This window comes from Grampus griseus (assembly GCF_964374135.1).
Source record: "Grampus griseus genome assembly, chromosome: 7".
NCBI classification, from domain to species: Eukaryota; Metazoa; Chordata; class Mammalia; order Artiodactyla; family Delphinidae; genus Grampus; species Grampus griseus.
Window position 1 is genome coordinate 55,086,444 of NC_139001.1, and position 15,084 is coordinate 55,101,527.

A 15,084-nucleotide genomic window follows, 5' to 3' on the forward strand; every position below is an offset into this window, starting at 1 on the left:
AGGTCTCCTCTGCCATGGGGGGCTGATGCCCAGAGTTACACAGTTAAATCTAAGATATCATGATATTAATTCTGTCACTCTTCAATCCCATGCAATTCTTCCCTGTGACGTTCTTTCTCTGATTTAAAAAAAAAAATTTTTTTTATTAAAGCCTGTTACAGACAACTCAAAAATTCTTACCCTTGTCCTGTAGCACTTAAGGATAATGGGACTTCAGGCTCTGAGATCCTTTGACCTAGAGCATTAAAGCCCCTTTCGCCTGTCAGATCTTCACAGCAAAGCACTTCTGCAATCTGGGATGCTGAGTGCTAGCCTGACAGGACAGCTCCTTTTCCATTCTTTGTAACGCCTTCTGGTCTATCAGTTATGCTTCTGTTACAAAGGGAAATGTGGGAAAATGGAACCATTAAGAGGTAGGGCTGAAATGCACTCGCTCCCGGTAATCTCTCAGTTGCTGATACTTAGTGTAAACCAGGCTGAGAGCCTTTCCCGAGAATGGGATTTGGTAGGGAAGATTGGACAATGGATATAAAATTTCCAGATGACCAGGAGGGTGAGGAAAGTTAGGAGGATTACTAAGACTTGAATAAGTTGTACAATGGGGAAGCTGTGGGTAGTGAAGACAAATAGGGGGCCATGGTTGTAAGAGTCAAACAGACTTTGCTGCATTGATAGTGGAAGACAACGCATCGGCTCTAAGTCCAAAGGTCAGTTATTATTTAGGAGTGCTTTCGTCAGGAATTTAAGGAATCATTTGTAGGCAATGTTCTAGAAACCTATGTGCAGATGAGGTTGGCATAAAGAAATGCCTCTTTGTTGTTTCAGGGAAATCAGGGGACTGACTCAGAACATCTCCTCCCTCACTTGTCCTAGTACCAGAATTTCTCACTGGTAGATTGGTGTTTGGGGGATAAAGTACTACTTTAGATTACTATTAAAGTTGCACATATTGTTCTAGGGGAAGAAAACACATTGCACATTAATGAGTAGTATTACGTTATCACCAATTCTTTTAACATTCCCTTTGACTGCCTTAGAGAGTCTGGAAAATATGACAAGTATGTTTTGATGGCTCCATGAGGTAAACCATCTTAAATTATATCCATTAACTGGAAAGACCCAGTGAGGACAGAGACTTGGAAAATTTTTAGTATATACATCTTTAATTGGAAAGAACTAGGCACCCCTAGATAATGTATTTATTTTAATGGTAGCCTCCTGGAAAGGCTGCTTAGTCTCATATGGTCTAATATTTGGGACTGTAATAATGTGAATTTTAATCTTTATCTTTCCAGAAACAACAGCCATTGCCACAAATAGACAACTAGAGGATTGCCTCAATTATCTTAAAATTGGAAAATTCACTCTCATCATACTCTGCCATCCTTCCTTCTTCCCCTCTCCCACCTTGTTGGGCTCATCAAGCTTGCTAATCGTCACCACCCCCTCTTCCCTGTGCTCATAGCCAGTTAGTGCTGGCCCCACTTCCCTTCCTCAGCCACAGTGGGAATGGCTTAGAAATACCCTCAACATCCTCAGTCGCCGCTCCCCTCCTCCTGGGCTCAGCCCGTGCGAGACTCTAGCTCTGCTCTCTCAGTGTGGCCTTCCTCTTCTCCAGAACTAACCACTTTACTTCTGTTCCTGATCCCATTCCTTCTTCCCTTGACTATCTTTGCCTTCAGTTATCCTTCTGTGTTACTAAATCCAATAGCCCATTTTCAGCGCTTATCCTGTTTGACTATTGTGCAACATTTGACACTGTTGTTCCCCTCTAATTCTATTTAGAAAATAACTTTTTCTCTTGTGTACAAGTAATTCATTATCTAAAATTTAGAAAATAGAAATAGTAGTTTAAAAAACTCCCATAGGCAGAGTTCTTTCACAGTGTATACATGTATCAAATCATAATGTTGTACACTTTAAATATGTTACAGTTTTGTCAATTATACCTCAATAGAGCTGGATGAAAAAAGGATCAGTGGTTGCCAGAGGGATGGATGGATGAATAGGTGGTGTACAGAAGATTTTGAGGGCAGTGAAACTACTCTGTGTGATGCTGTAATGGTGGATACATGTCATTATAAAGTTGTTAAAACCATAGAACATACAGCATCAAGAGTGAACCCTAATATAAACCATGGACTTTGAATGATAATGATGAATCAGTGTGGGTTCATCAGTTGCAACAAATGTACCACTCTAGTGGGGGATGTTGATAGTGAGGGGTGTTGATGTGCATGTGTTGGGGCAGAGGGTATATGGGAACTCTCTGTACGTGCCTCATTTGTTATGAACCTAAAACTGTTTTTAAAAAATAAAGTTTATTTTAAAAGCAAAGAAACAAACAAAAACCCCCATGGACAAACAATTCAAAGGCAACTATTATGGTTATAATTTTTCCAGGATTTTCCAATGTATGTAATATATGTTTGTACACCCACAGATGCCCACACTACTATCACTTAATGTATTACAATTTTCCCTGTTTACAAATATTCTTCTATAGCATGATTTTAACTAGATGGATAATATTCTACTGTGCTATGATTTACTTAACCAACTCCCTCCAGTGGAATGTTCAGGTTATTTCTGATATATCATTATCATAAATAATGCTATGATTCATACCTTTATACGTAAACTTTTGTGCATAGCTATGATAATTACCATAGGATAAATTCCTAGACATAAAATTGATAAGGCAAAGGGTGTTTGTACTTCTTAGACTCTGGATACACGTCAATAAATCTATTTCCAGAAAGGCTGTTAGCAATGTGTTCACACATTAGGAATGCTATAAAGCCTGAGCTGAAGAATATGAGCTTTGGAGTTCTTTTCCATCCTGCCTTCTTTTTCCAGTCCTAAATATTGTGTCCCCTCAGATTCAATTTTTTCATCCTTTTTGTCTTTTTATTGGACGAGCTCTTTCTTGGTGATTTTACCCACGCAGTTAATACGAGGGGCTCCTTCGTCACTCTCCCTTCCCCTTGCCCTCTCAATTGTAATGTGTGTCAGCTTGAATTTGGAATCATTTCCCTCAAACTTCCTGTGTTTCCCACCTCAAGGAGCTCCACCGCCCTTCCTCAAACCAGGAACCTCAATATTATCTTTTGTAGGGATGGGAGAACACATACTCCTACCTCCCTACAACAAAAATTCTTTTGGGAAACTACACTAATTTTTTGGTAAGCAAAATTATCTTTTACTTCACTGACAAAGAGCCTGAGGTTTATTTTTGTCACCACTAAGCCTCTCAGGCTGTCTCTCTCCTTGTTTCTGTCACTCAGTGCATGTTCCCTTTCTTCTTGCACTGTGACCTCTACCCTCAGCTGCTTCAGATTTCCCAGGAGAGGTGAGACAGGGGCTACAGTTGTCCCAAGAGCTGGCAGAGCCAATTGTGCCTACTGCTCAGTGCTGGGGCGGGACCGCCCGACAATTGTGTATGACCCTCAGCAAAACAAAACACACCCAAGCATCCTAGTGCTACTCAGGCCAGCCCAAGTCTATAGATTACACCTCCCAGGCCTCTCTAATATTGACTTCCTTCTCTTTGTGCTCACTGATATTGCTGTTATTCAGACTCTCTCCTTAGGGAGAGGAAGAAAACCACTTTGTTCTTTTGGAAGATAACTTTGATGGATGTGTTTGTGATTGGCTTCCTTTGAACCAGTCTTTCCACTTTCAAAGCAGTCAGTCTCTCTAGGTCTTATCTGATAAGGGAAGATGTTAACAGTACCTACTTCATAGGGTTGTTTGAGTAAGTATATGCAATAATGCATGTGAAAGTGCAGAACAGGGTGCCTGATATCAAGTGAGCATCTAGTAAATGTTATCTTGTCATCATCATTGTCACCCTCATCTTTGAAGACCCACTTTTTAAGGAGCTAAAACTGCTACAGATTTCTCTAAACACAGTCAGTTGCTGACTTTTCTGTGGTATTCTGAACGTTCTTTACTTGGACACTTATTTTATCTTAACTACTTCTGTCTTGACTAGACTGTGAGCTCCTCAAGGGTAATAACTGTTTGAATTCATTTTTATATCCTTAATACCCAGCAATGTGTCTGGTGCATAGGAGGTGGTAAATAAATATATAATGAAAGAGTGCATTGATGAATGATTTATGCCCAGGCTTTTGGCTTTTTTTGTTTTTTTCTGGAATTCTCAAAAATCAATTGATGTAATTTATGCTCTTAGCAAATGGAAAAAGAAAAAAATCACATGATCTAAAATCACATATTAAGAGGCATAAAATTGAAGAGTAAGATGACATGATAATATGCCTAGAAAATCTAAAGCACTACAGATATTAAAGTTAATAATTGAATTTAGCAAGATTGATGGATCCAAGTTCAATATACAAAAATCAATTATGTCTCTATATGTCAATTAAAAGCATTAGAAAATAATAATACCATTTATAATAACACGAACTTTTAAAACACCAGGTACAAATATAACAAATTATATGTAAGACTTCTGCATAGAAAACTATAAAAGTTGGCTTAGAGAAATTTTTAAGAACTCTAAATAGAGGGATATTATAGATTGAGAGACTTAATGATGTAAATATGCCAAATTTCTCCCAAATTGACTGATAAATTCAATAGAATCCTAATAAAAATCTCAGCAGTGTAAGTGTGTGTGTGTGTGTGTGTGTGTGTGTGTGTGTGTGTGTGTACTTCAAGTTGATTCTAAAATTAATATGGAAATGCTAAGGGCCAACAATGGTCAAGACAATCTTAAAGAAGGAAAAAGTTGGAGAAATTACACCACCAGATACCAAGATGTATTATAAGACTTTATTATTCATGGCAGTATGGTATTGGTATAAGGGTAGACACATAAATCAATGAAGTAGAACAGAGTCCAGAAACAGATCCTTACATATATGGACACATGATTAATGAAAAAAGTGGTACCAGATAGTGGTGGGGAGAGGCATTTCCCCTGCCCCACAGAATTAGTTCTGGTCCAGTTGGATATCCACCAAGAAAAAAAAAAAAAAAAGAATCTTGACTTTCAGCTCACACTATACTCAAAAATTATTTTCAGTTGGATTGTAAATCTAAAAGTAACAGTTAAAACAATAAAGATTCTAGGGAAATAATAGGAGAATATCTTCATGAGCTAGGAATAGGGAAAGATTTCAAGGAAAAGATCAAAAAATTACTTTAAAAAACAAACTAATATACTGGTATCAAGAGTAGAAGATATCTGAAAAATTAATTCCTCAGAGGAAAACCAAAAAAAAAATCCAAATATAAAATTTAGGTGTATAAATTAACTTCCAACTTCAACAAATATGTAGCTCTTAACTCCTACAGTAAATGTTTTAAAATAATAAAAAAATCTTTTATCCCAATAACGATAATCTAGAACCTCAATGTTTTATTTTTTCTCTGATTGGATTGGGATGACAGGTTGACCTTTCTCACTAGAAACCAAGGTCATATCAATTCACTAACACCCTTTCAGTCTTTAGTAGCTCTTATCTAGCAATTCAAATATGGATCATTGGTTTTAATATTAAGTGGAGCTTGTTACTGAATGACATTTGTCTGATGCTGATAATTATACTTTTGTATTTCATATATATCATCTCCTGACAATCTGTTAGGGTACAGAAAGATTGCTGAACCCTTATCTTATCTTATCTTTCGTGACTTTTATTTTTATATGATTTTGCAACATATGTAATAAATCAGTAATGTTAGAAATATAGAATATTAAAAGTAAATACATGGATAAACAACAAGGTCCTACTGTATAGCACAGGGAACTATATTCAGTATCCTGTGATAAACCAGAATGGAAAAGAATCTTAAAAAAAAGAAGGTATACATATGTATAACTGAATCACTTTGCTGTACAGCAGAAATTAACACAACATTGTAAATGAACTATACTTCAATAAATTTTTAAAAAGTAAATACCCATATAACAGCATTATAGACTCAATTTTTTTACTAAAAGATGTGCTCAAAGAGAAATATTGACCACTGGTTTAATTAAAATGCTTTAAATACTCAGAGCAGAAACAGTTGCCAGAATTCTTGTCTGGTGGTGTGATCGTGATCAAGATAGTTTTACATTCAGCTTTACGTGGGTGCAGGGATTGGGAGAGGTAGTGTGGGTGTAGGGTTCATTGGTTGATTCATATTTGGTTAGGGCATGCTTTCCTTGGGATGTGCATTGTGATGTTTTAAATGAAAAGAGACAGGTGAGTATATGCATTACAATTAGATTATAATATGTCTTTTTAAAAGTTATTTTTAAATATCTGTTATGAAGAGTGGTAAGCTATATGTCAGAAATGGGTGGATAATATTTAATTTTAGTTAATTTCTTTTATCCTAGGCTGAACAGATATCTGGTTTTCACATAAGATCGGTTCTCTGTGTACCTATTTGGAATAGCAACCACCAAATAATTGGTAAGACATTACCTAAATAGTTCAAACTTCTTTTATAAAGAAGTACAATTTACTTTAAAATACATCCATCTCTTTTTTAAATGTTCCCCTTTTTATGTCCAGGACTCATCAACTTATGTCTCATACTCCTGTGTAATCTCGTAAGTGAAGACTCCTGATGAATCAGTGTTAATCAGGACAATGAAGAAATATTTATTCCTTTAAATAAGAACCAATCGTTTTGAAGTTGGAGGGGATTTCAGAAAGCAGCTAACTGAACTCTTTTATCTTACTCTGTGGAAACTGAGGCCCAAAGAGAGAGAAAAGACTTGCATAAGGTCACAAAGTGAGTTAGTAGCAGAGTCCCAAGTAAAACTCGGGCTTCTTAACTCCTAGTGCATCTATGCTTTTCCACGTGGAGTAAATGCAAAGGAAGAAAGGACGTGCATTGTTAGGCATATACTGTACATGTGTCTTTCTGCGTGGATGGTTCCAAAATAGGTCCAATTCCTGAATAAGGGAATTGTGGACCAAAGCAGTTTCCAATTTTTCTCTCCCTCCCTGCTCCTTTCCTTTCCTTGAAAATTCAGTTAGAAAATCTCAAACCTAAGAAAGAAGTCTAGGCGAGAAGGGACCAGTTGTTAAAGTCAAGAAGGATGGAGACATTAGTTATTTAAACACAATGAAAATGTGTTATTTTTCTAAGAGACATAAGGTAACTAATACATTTGGTAACTAATGTAACTATTTGCCTCTCTTTGCTTCACCCTAAGGTTGCCTCTTAAACTCTAAGATATTGGACTTACCAAAGGATTCAGTATTCTGTAAATATTGTTAAGACTTGAATTCTAAGAGAATTTTTTCATCAGTTTGCTTAATTTGCAGAAAATACTAGTACATTATTGAACATAAAGTATATTCTAAGATTTGAGAATTTGAGCCCCTAGTACAAAGCATTGAATTACATCATGGGTAGAATTTTAAATATATTTAAGGTGGTTTTTTTTTTTTTTGGCCACGCTGTGCAGCATGCGGGATCTTAGTTCCCCGACCAGAGAACCCCTGCCCCCTGCACTGGAAGCGTGGAGTCCTAACTACTGGACCGCCAGGGAATTCCCAAAATATATAATATATAAGTTTAAAGAGAAGAGAAATTTCATAAGAAACACCATACGTTATCTGTAGATGTCCAATGGCAATCTCACATGCAGTCCTACATTTCATTTCTAACAGTAAACATCTGTTATTCTTTCAAAACTAAGACTGTAGTTTGCCTGTTACACACTAAAAGCTTTGTATTTTATTATACATGTCTTCTAGCATATGACGACTTACCTCCCTGATGCGAAGTTAGGTGTTTTAAAACAAGCATGCTTTAGAATTACAGTCATTTTTGTTTATACTAAATAGGGATACAAGGGAATGGTTTTCAAGATTGTTGAATTTTTCCAGTTAGACTTGTGTGCTTTGATAGTCGTGCCCCAAACATCTGGTATAATGCTGGAAATGAACTTTGGAAAGAAGACACACACAAGTTAAATTTGTTAAAACTAGTTTAACCCCATTGCGAGCAGGCAACAAAACTAACCTTGTTTTGAAAGTTAACTGTATCATAATTCCTAACATTTCTTGAATGTTCTCTCCATGTGGAACAATATGCTTTCCAAACATTAATCAAATGTTATCTCATTTAATCTTCATAACCCACTGAGACAGTTAACATTTTAATCCTCATTTTACTGATGAGGAAATTCAGTGTTAAAAATGTTAGGTAACATGCTCATGGTAACACCACTAATGGTGGAGTTGAAAATTCAAACCAAGACTGTCTAACTCCAGAGCCTATGTTCTTAATCACTATGCCGTGCTGCCTGAACTCAAGCGCTGTGCTTCAGAGAATTGAAAAAAAAATTTAGTTATGTATATTTAAAAATTTTTATATTTATATAATTATGTACATTATATTTTTATATATTTTTAATTTATAATTAATTTTTTAATATATTGCATGTATATATGTGTTTATATATACATACAGTTATAGATATTCAAGTATGTATATGTGTATAAGTATGTAATTGTGTATATATGTGTATGCCAGATACATCAATTATTGTGCACAGTCATCTTGAAAACCATTTTTAGGGAATCTGATTGATGCCTGGTAGAACTCCAGGCTTCCCTGAGACCTGGTCTGGATATCACAGCTGGAAAATAGACTGCATCCCTGTACACCTCAGATCTGCTCTCACGGAGGCAGCAGGTGTGAGAGTAACCAGGGATTAAGCTGAGTGTGTGCACTTAAAGGAGGATAGAGTCATCTTACTGTATTGTAGGAACACGGTGTCCAGCACCGAAAATGACCACATATCCCAACCTCTTCTCACAGGAGTGGCTCAAGTGTTAAATAGACTTGATGGGAAACCTTTTGATGACGCAGATCAACGACTTTTTGAGGTAAGAAAATAAATTTGTGAACCAGGGGTTACAGCTGAGTCATCAGTAGTCTCCTGGTTACAGCTTGCCCCCATTAGGAAGGATAAATAATTATTATTTGACATTTATTAATCATTATACTTTGACAGTGTGATGAAATTTAAAGGAAGATTTAAAGAATATATCAATGTTTAGGTAAGATTTGATTCTCTTTTTTCATGAATTGGATGTTTTTACCCTAATTGATTGTTTTTACAGAGTTGAATTGCCTTGCTCTTCTCTCCAAAGTGTTGTCTTACCTTTGTCTTGTTTGTGTGTGTTCAGTCATGAGACTTCTAGCCAGCTCTGCCAGGCATACTGCCATCACCTTTCTTATGTTTACAAGCTTCCGTTTACTCCAGTCTGCCCTCTAGCTAGAGAGGTTAGCCTTGAACAGGCTTCCTAGGAGACTTCGTACCAGTAGCCAACATGAAAACCCCATGATTTTTTTTCTCCAGTTGAGGCTACATCAGGGCTTCTTTACTAATTGGTTCTAAATCTGAATCCTCTGTCCCCTTAACATTTACCTCATTTACACTCACTTGGTTTCCTTACCAAAATATTTTATAGCCTAGCTGCTGAAAGAGGTGGCTGTTGGTTAAATGGGATGAAATTACTAAAATCAGTTCACAACCTAAATAAAGAATGCATTTAAACGGACTGTACGTTTTTAAATGTATTTAAAGTCATTTCTTCACAATGACATTAAATTAATAATTTTTCTCATGTGCAATGTGAGCGATAAAGTTGTTACATGACAATAGTAATTAAGAATTTTAATGTACATATTTCCCTAAGGCCTACCTCTGTATACAATAAAATTATATTTAAGGCCCATTCCTGATGACTGCCTGCTTTTATATTAGATTATGCCAATGAGTTATTGCAATTTTCAGTTAGTGAGCTTTCTCTTTCCTAGGCTTTTGTCATCTTTTGTGGCCTTGGCATCAACAATACAATTATGTATGATCAAGTGAAGAAGTCGTGGGCCAAGCAATCTGTGGCTCTTGATGTAAGTACAATATTTATGTCAGAATTTATGCTAAAAAGCCCTGATTTTATGAGGGGAAAAAGGTCCTCAATTTTTAATTATCTATTCATTGGGTCTTAATCATTTTAGAGTTATAGGTTTGAGTTTGATGAAAGCTAGAGACCCTCTCTAGAAAAATATACATACACACATAGTTTTACATGTAATTTCAGGGAGTTCACAGATTCCTTGAAGCCCAGCCATGTATGGTGTACAGTTAAATTTTAAATATTAGGATTATTAAAAGAGATGATCCAAAATGAATTTGTCAGGATGTAAAATGTATTATGAATGTATTTTGAATATGTATAGATATTCTGGAAATTCACAACTTTTATTACCATAAGAAAAAAACCTCTCTATGAAGATCTGTGACTCAGATGGGGGAAACTGATTCTGTCATTATGCACCCCTCCCTGTGCTAATGTAGTCACAGTCTCCTCACCCATGAATTGTTCATTTGGGTTCATAGTGTACACCCCCTTGTTTGTATAACTCAGATACCTTCTGTCCTTAGACACAAAAATTATTACTGACACTCCCAAATTTCCAGCCTAATTGTGAGCCTTGTGACAATCTCACTTTTCAGAAGCTGACTTATTTGTGTGGCCTTGTATGTTCTGTGTGCTTTATTTGTGCCAGTGTCAAAAGTAGCGTTCCCAGTCAGAATTCAAGTGTTGCCATCTTGGTTTTGTCCCTCCCACCTCCACTCAACCCCTGCCCCACCAGATACCAAACTCTCGACTCTAATAATCAGGTGGTATCACCTCAGTCCCTAGCCCAGGAATCCATATGCAAGAATATCTGGAAGGATTTCTTTTTTTGGCCACACCACGCGGCTTGTGGGATTCTAGTTCCCCAACCAGGGATCAGCCAAGGATCAAACCCAGGCCCTCGGCAGTGAAATCGCAGAGTCCTAAACACTGGACCACCAGGGAATTTCCTCTGGAAGGATTTCTTATCTCAGAATTTTATGAAGACAAAAAACGATATGTTGAGAGCTACTGAATTCAAACTCTGGAATGAGATATACCTATACTATAGTATACATTAACTTCTGAATAGATCTGTACGTTAGAATTATGTATTTATAAATATTGTACGTGAATACAAATATCGTTAAGTTCTTTTGTTCCTAAATATATAAAATTAATACTCTGAGGCTCTTAGAGAACAGAGATGCTCCTAAAGCTGACTAACGGAACAAAGAAAGGAATTTACTATCATTTTTAATAACTTTACTTTTATGATCCTGATTTCCATTTTGCATGAGCAGCAGGAGCTTCATGAGAAATGTACTAATGTGTGCTTACATTTCCTGACAGTAAGGATCCTAGGATAAAAGGGGTAAAACTTTACCTGTAAGTCTAGAATACAGAGAAATTAAAGCAGGAATGTAGATGTAGAATATTACTTCTTCATTTTGAACATCAAGAATTGTCCTTTGGGGAATCTTTCATAGATACTGCAAATGAAGCCTTACCTAACACTGATGAGAAATTTTCCAGGAAATATAAGTCAGGGTATTAAGGGACACATTATACACCTTTATGATCAAAAGAGGGAAGGAATGAAGGTCAAACAGAGGGTGTGGAAAGGGCATATGCAATCAGGAGCCAAGCCCCATTTATTCTACCTCCCCAAAACCTCTCCCATCCCTTTCCTCCTTTCCAGTTGCCACGGCAACCATCCTACTCAAGGGCTTCATTACCTCTTGACTGAGCAATCGTAATAGCCTTCTATTTGTTCTTTCTAAACACATTTTAGATTGCATCATTCACCCACTCATAGACCTTAAATTACTCCCCCATTACCTATTAAAGTACAAACTTCTGGCCTTTGAGGCCCTTGGAAATCTCATACCAAACTATCTTCCTGCTCCCGGCCCTCATTTCTCTTTTCAGAGTATTCTATGCAAATTACAAACTCAACTACTTCATAGTCTACAAATCAGCCACCTGCTTCTCTGCCCTCTGATCTTTGCTCTAACATCCTCTCCACTTTATTCTGTTCCAATTATGCCATCTTCCCTCAAAATTGTCCCATCATTCAAAGCTTAATTTAAATGTAACCTTCTCTCTATAAACCTTCTAATCTCATGGTTATTTGTTCCTCTCTTTGACCTATATTACAGTTAATGGTGAGTCTGTATGTTTTCCTCCACTAGAACATATGTCCATCAAAGCATATGTTCATGTCTTAGCTATCTTTTATTCCTTTTGGTGTTTTATATATAATGGTACTCAATAAAAGTGTATTGAATAAATGAATGCATGCAGCCACAAATAATTATTTTGGTCTGCCACATCAACATTGCAGAAGGGGAAAGCTAGGACTGTGATGGAGGAACTGGCAGTCATTTTAGTGACAGTCTTGCTGGCCACATAGCAGCACCTCTGTATTCCCTTCCCCCTTTATAAGCCATGAGTAGAAAATTGTTATTTATTTATTTGGGTGTGGGACCTCTTCCCAGATATTGTGTTCCCTGGGGTATTTCTTAGATGATGATTAAGAGACCAGTCTGGCTTCCTGAAGGTGGGGAAGAAGGAGAGAAGTGAAACGGATGATTCTCCGTGAGCAATCCTCTAAGCTCCAAGGAGAGATTTCTCTCTAACTGGGTGATTAAAGAAGTTAGACTTCTAGGATGCCAGCAGAATGCCATTTGATTCTTTGTCACCCCTCTTCCTTTAAACCTACTCTGTTGAATCAATCTTCTCTACTCGAGTGAAGTCTGGTAGATTCCACAGCTCTTCTGACATACTCAGGTGTTAAATAGTCTCTGAGCTTTTCCCCTTGCCCAGGATTAGAAGCCTATGGTCAGGAGAGAGTCATAGTGGGCTTTGTGACTCTTCCTCACTTCACTTCCTCCCCTAAGACAGGTACAAGGAGGTTGGATGAGAGGGCAAAGCCTTACAAGACTGATGCTGTCCTAAGTTGGTTTCAGGACCCTCTATATCAGACATCAGCATTCTCTTTTTATCATGAGTTGCTTTTATAAATTCTTAGAGGACTCTCAGGGCTAGCAATCTCCTGATAGCCATCCCTGATGTGGATTTGCCTCTCCTGACTGACGGGTTATAATCTCCTCTCAGCCCCTGGCTTCCAGGGGCCCATCCAGACCCTTCCTCTGTGGGGATCATCTCACTCTTCCAGGAAATTCTCTTGGTCAGGGTCTGTTTTTGTTTCTTTTTTTAATTGTGGTAAAACAGACACAACATAAAATTTACTATTTTTAAGCATACAGTTCAGTGGCATTAAGTACATTCACATTGTTGTGCAACCATCACCACCATACATCGCCGGAACTTTTTCATCTTCCCAAACTGAAACTCTGTGCCCATTGACCCCCAACTCCTCATTCTTCCTTCCATGCAGCCCATGGCAACCACCATTCTACTTTATGTCTATGAATTTCACTACTCAAGATACTTCATATGAGCAGAATCAAACAGTACTTGTCCTTTTGTGACTGGCTTATTTCACTTAGCATAGTGTCTTTAAGACTCATCCATGTTGTAGCACGTGTCAGAATTTTCTTTTTAAGTCTGGTAAATATTCTATCGTAAGTATATACCACCTTGTGTTCATTCATTCATCTACTGATAGACACTTGGGTTGCTTCCATGCCAAAGTCCTTTTAAGCCTGGGTATCTTTCATAGGTCCATTTGGTCCATGGGAAAACTCACATGTCTTCAACCATTAGATTGAAATGCAAGTCTTCTGCAAAGCAGCTCTCTTCTCCTGCCCACTAACTTTTGGAATTTTTAGGCATGAATCAGGTACCAGTCTCTGTTCCCACACTATACTCTGGGGAAATACACTGTAGGTCCTACAAGTGGTTCTCTGGAAGGAACTCTCAAGAAACCCTAGGAAATCCTCAATATGGGGCTCTCATGAACTGTTACCCTTTTTACACAGTGCAGAGTTGGGAAACCAGCACCTTAACTTGGAGGCAAGGGCATCTTCTTTCCAAGTCCTACATAGAAGGCCTAGATGGCCTTAGCACTCCCTTTAGAATGTGATACCTGTTGGTCTCAACTATAAACTCAGACAGAGTCTCATTTAAACATCCTATTTTGTCTATCAAAATGATTTTTTTCAGACCAAGTTACTGTCAGACCATGATCCAATGATTGTCTGAATGATAAGTGTCAGGCCTGGGAAGACCCATGTTTATTTGCAGGTACAATGGATCCAGGTTCTCAATTACAAAGCCAAATGTAACACATCAGCAGAAATGGAATTGTTCCCACTTGTGAATTCTTCTTTACTGACAATATGTTGGATTATGTAAACACTTCTTTTGGAGAAAAGGAAAAAAGGAAACACAAATTAATTGCTGTCTTGAAATGATTATGTAGTAATTAGTTCCCCATTGTAGCCACTACTACATCGTAAGTTACTTAAAAAAAGAAAGAAAGAAAGAAAGAAAAAAAAAACTCTGGAAGCTGTTCTCTGTGAAAATTCCAGGCTCTTATTGAGCTGGTTTATAAATTTATGATCAAATTATGGCTTTTAAAAAGGCACTAAGAAAATAATCATGCCAAATTTCTTGAACTTCTTTGAATAGCCAGTAAAGACCAACTAAACGATAGTGTGAGCTTCAACTTTTCACTTGCTGCTTTCTGTTGCCCAAAGAAAAGTCTCACAGTTGACATGCTGATTGGGCTTTTGGGGTATTCTAGCATAGCCCACACATTAGAATCAACAGGGTGCTTTTAAAAAATATTGATGCCTGCACCCTTTTCTAAACTGATTGAATCAAAATCTCTGGAAATAGAGACTGAGCATATGTATTTACAAAAAGTTGTCCATGTGATTCTGATGCACAGTGCAAGGTGAGAACCATTGGCACAGAGTGATCTATTTGTGGGTTAATTTCTCCAAGTCTTTCTTTCACAAAAAGCAACCACAGTATTGGATATCAGTACTTTCTTTGTAAATATTTGTTGAATTAGGTTGAAGACAGTAGATGAAATGAGGTGAGGCTGAAGGGTGCTATCTCCTCCTTGCTTTAAATACCCGTTTACTCTTTGACTCCTTCTGATGGCTTCCATTGTCACCTCTCCTTTGAGGAGTCATCTGGAATGTTATCAGTGAACACCTATGCCCAGTCCCCATTCTCAGTTCTTAACTTCTCTTATCTGTTCATGCTGTTGACT

The 15,084-nt window shown here is 37.3% G+C and overlaps 1 protein-coding gene across 1 annotated transcript in view; it reads left to right on the plus strand.

Moving 5' to 3' along the window:
- PDE11A (phosphodiesterase 11A) overlaps positions 1 to 15,084 on the plus strand; it is a gene marked incomplete at its 3' end in the record, with an annotated part of 412,203 nt that overhangs the window by 224,604 nt on the left and 172,515 nt on the right. The window contains exons 7-9 of the mRNA XM_082658917.1: positions 6,362 to 6,437; positions 8,806 to 8,873; positions 9,811 to 9,903. Of these exons, the coding sequence (XP_082515043.1) occupies positions 6,362 to 6,437; positions 8,806 to 8,873; positions 9,811 to 9,903 (237 nt within the window). The remainder of the gene's footprint in view (positions 1 to 6,361; positions 6,438 to 8,805; positions 8,874 to 9,810; positions 9,904 to 15,084) is intronic.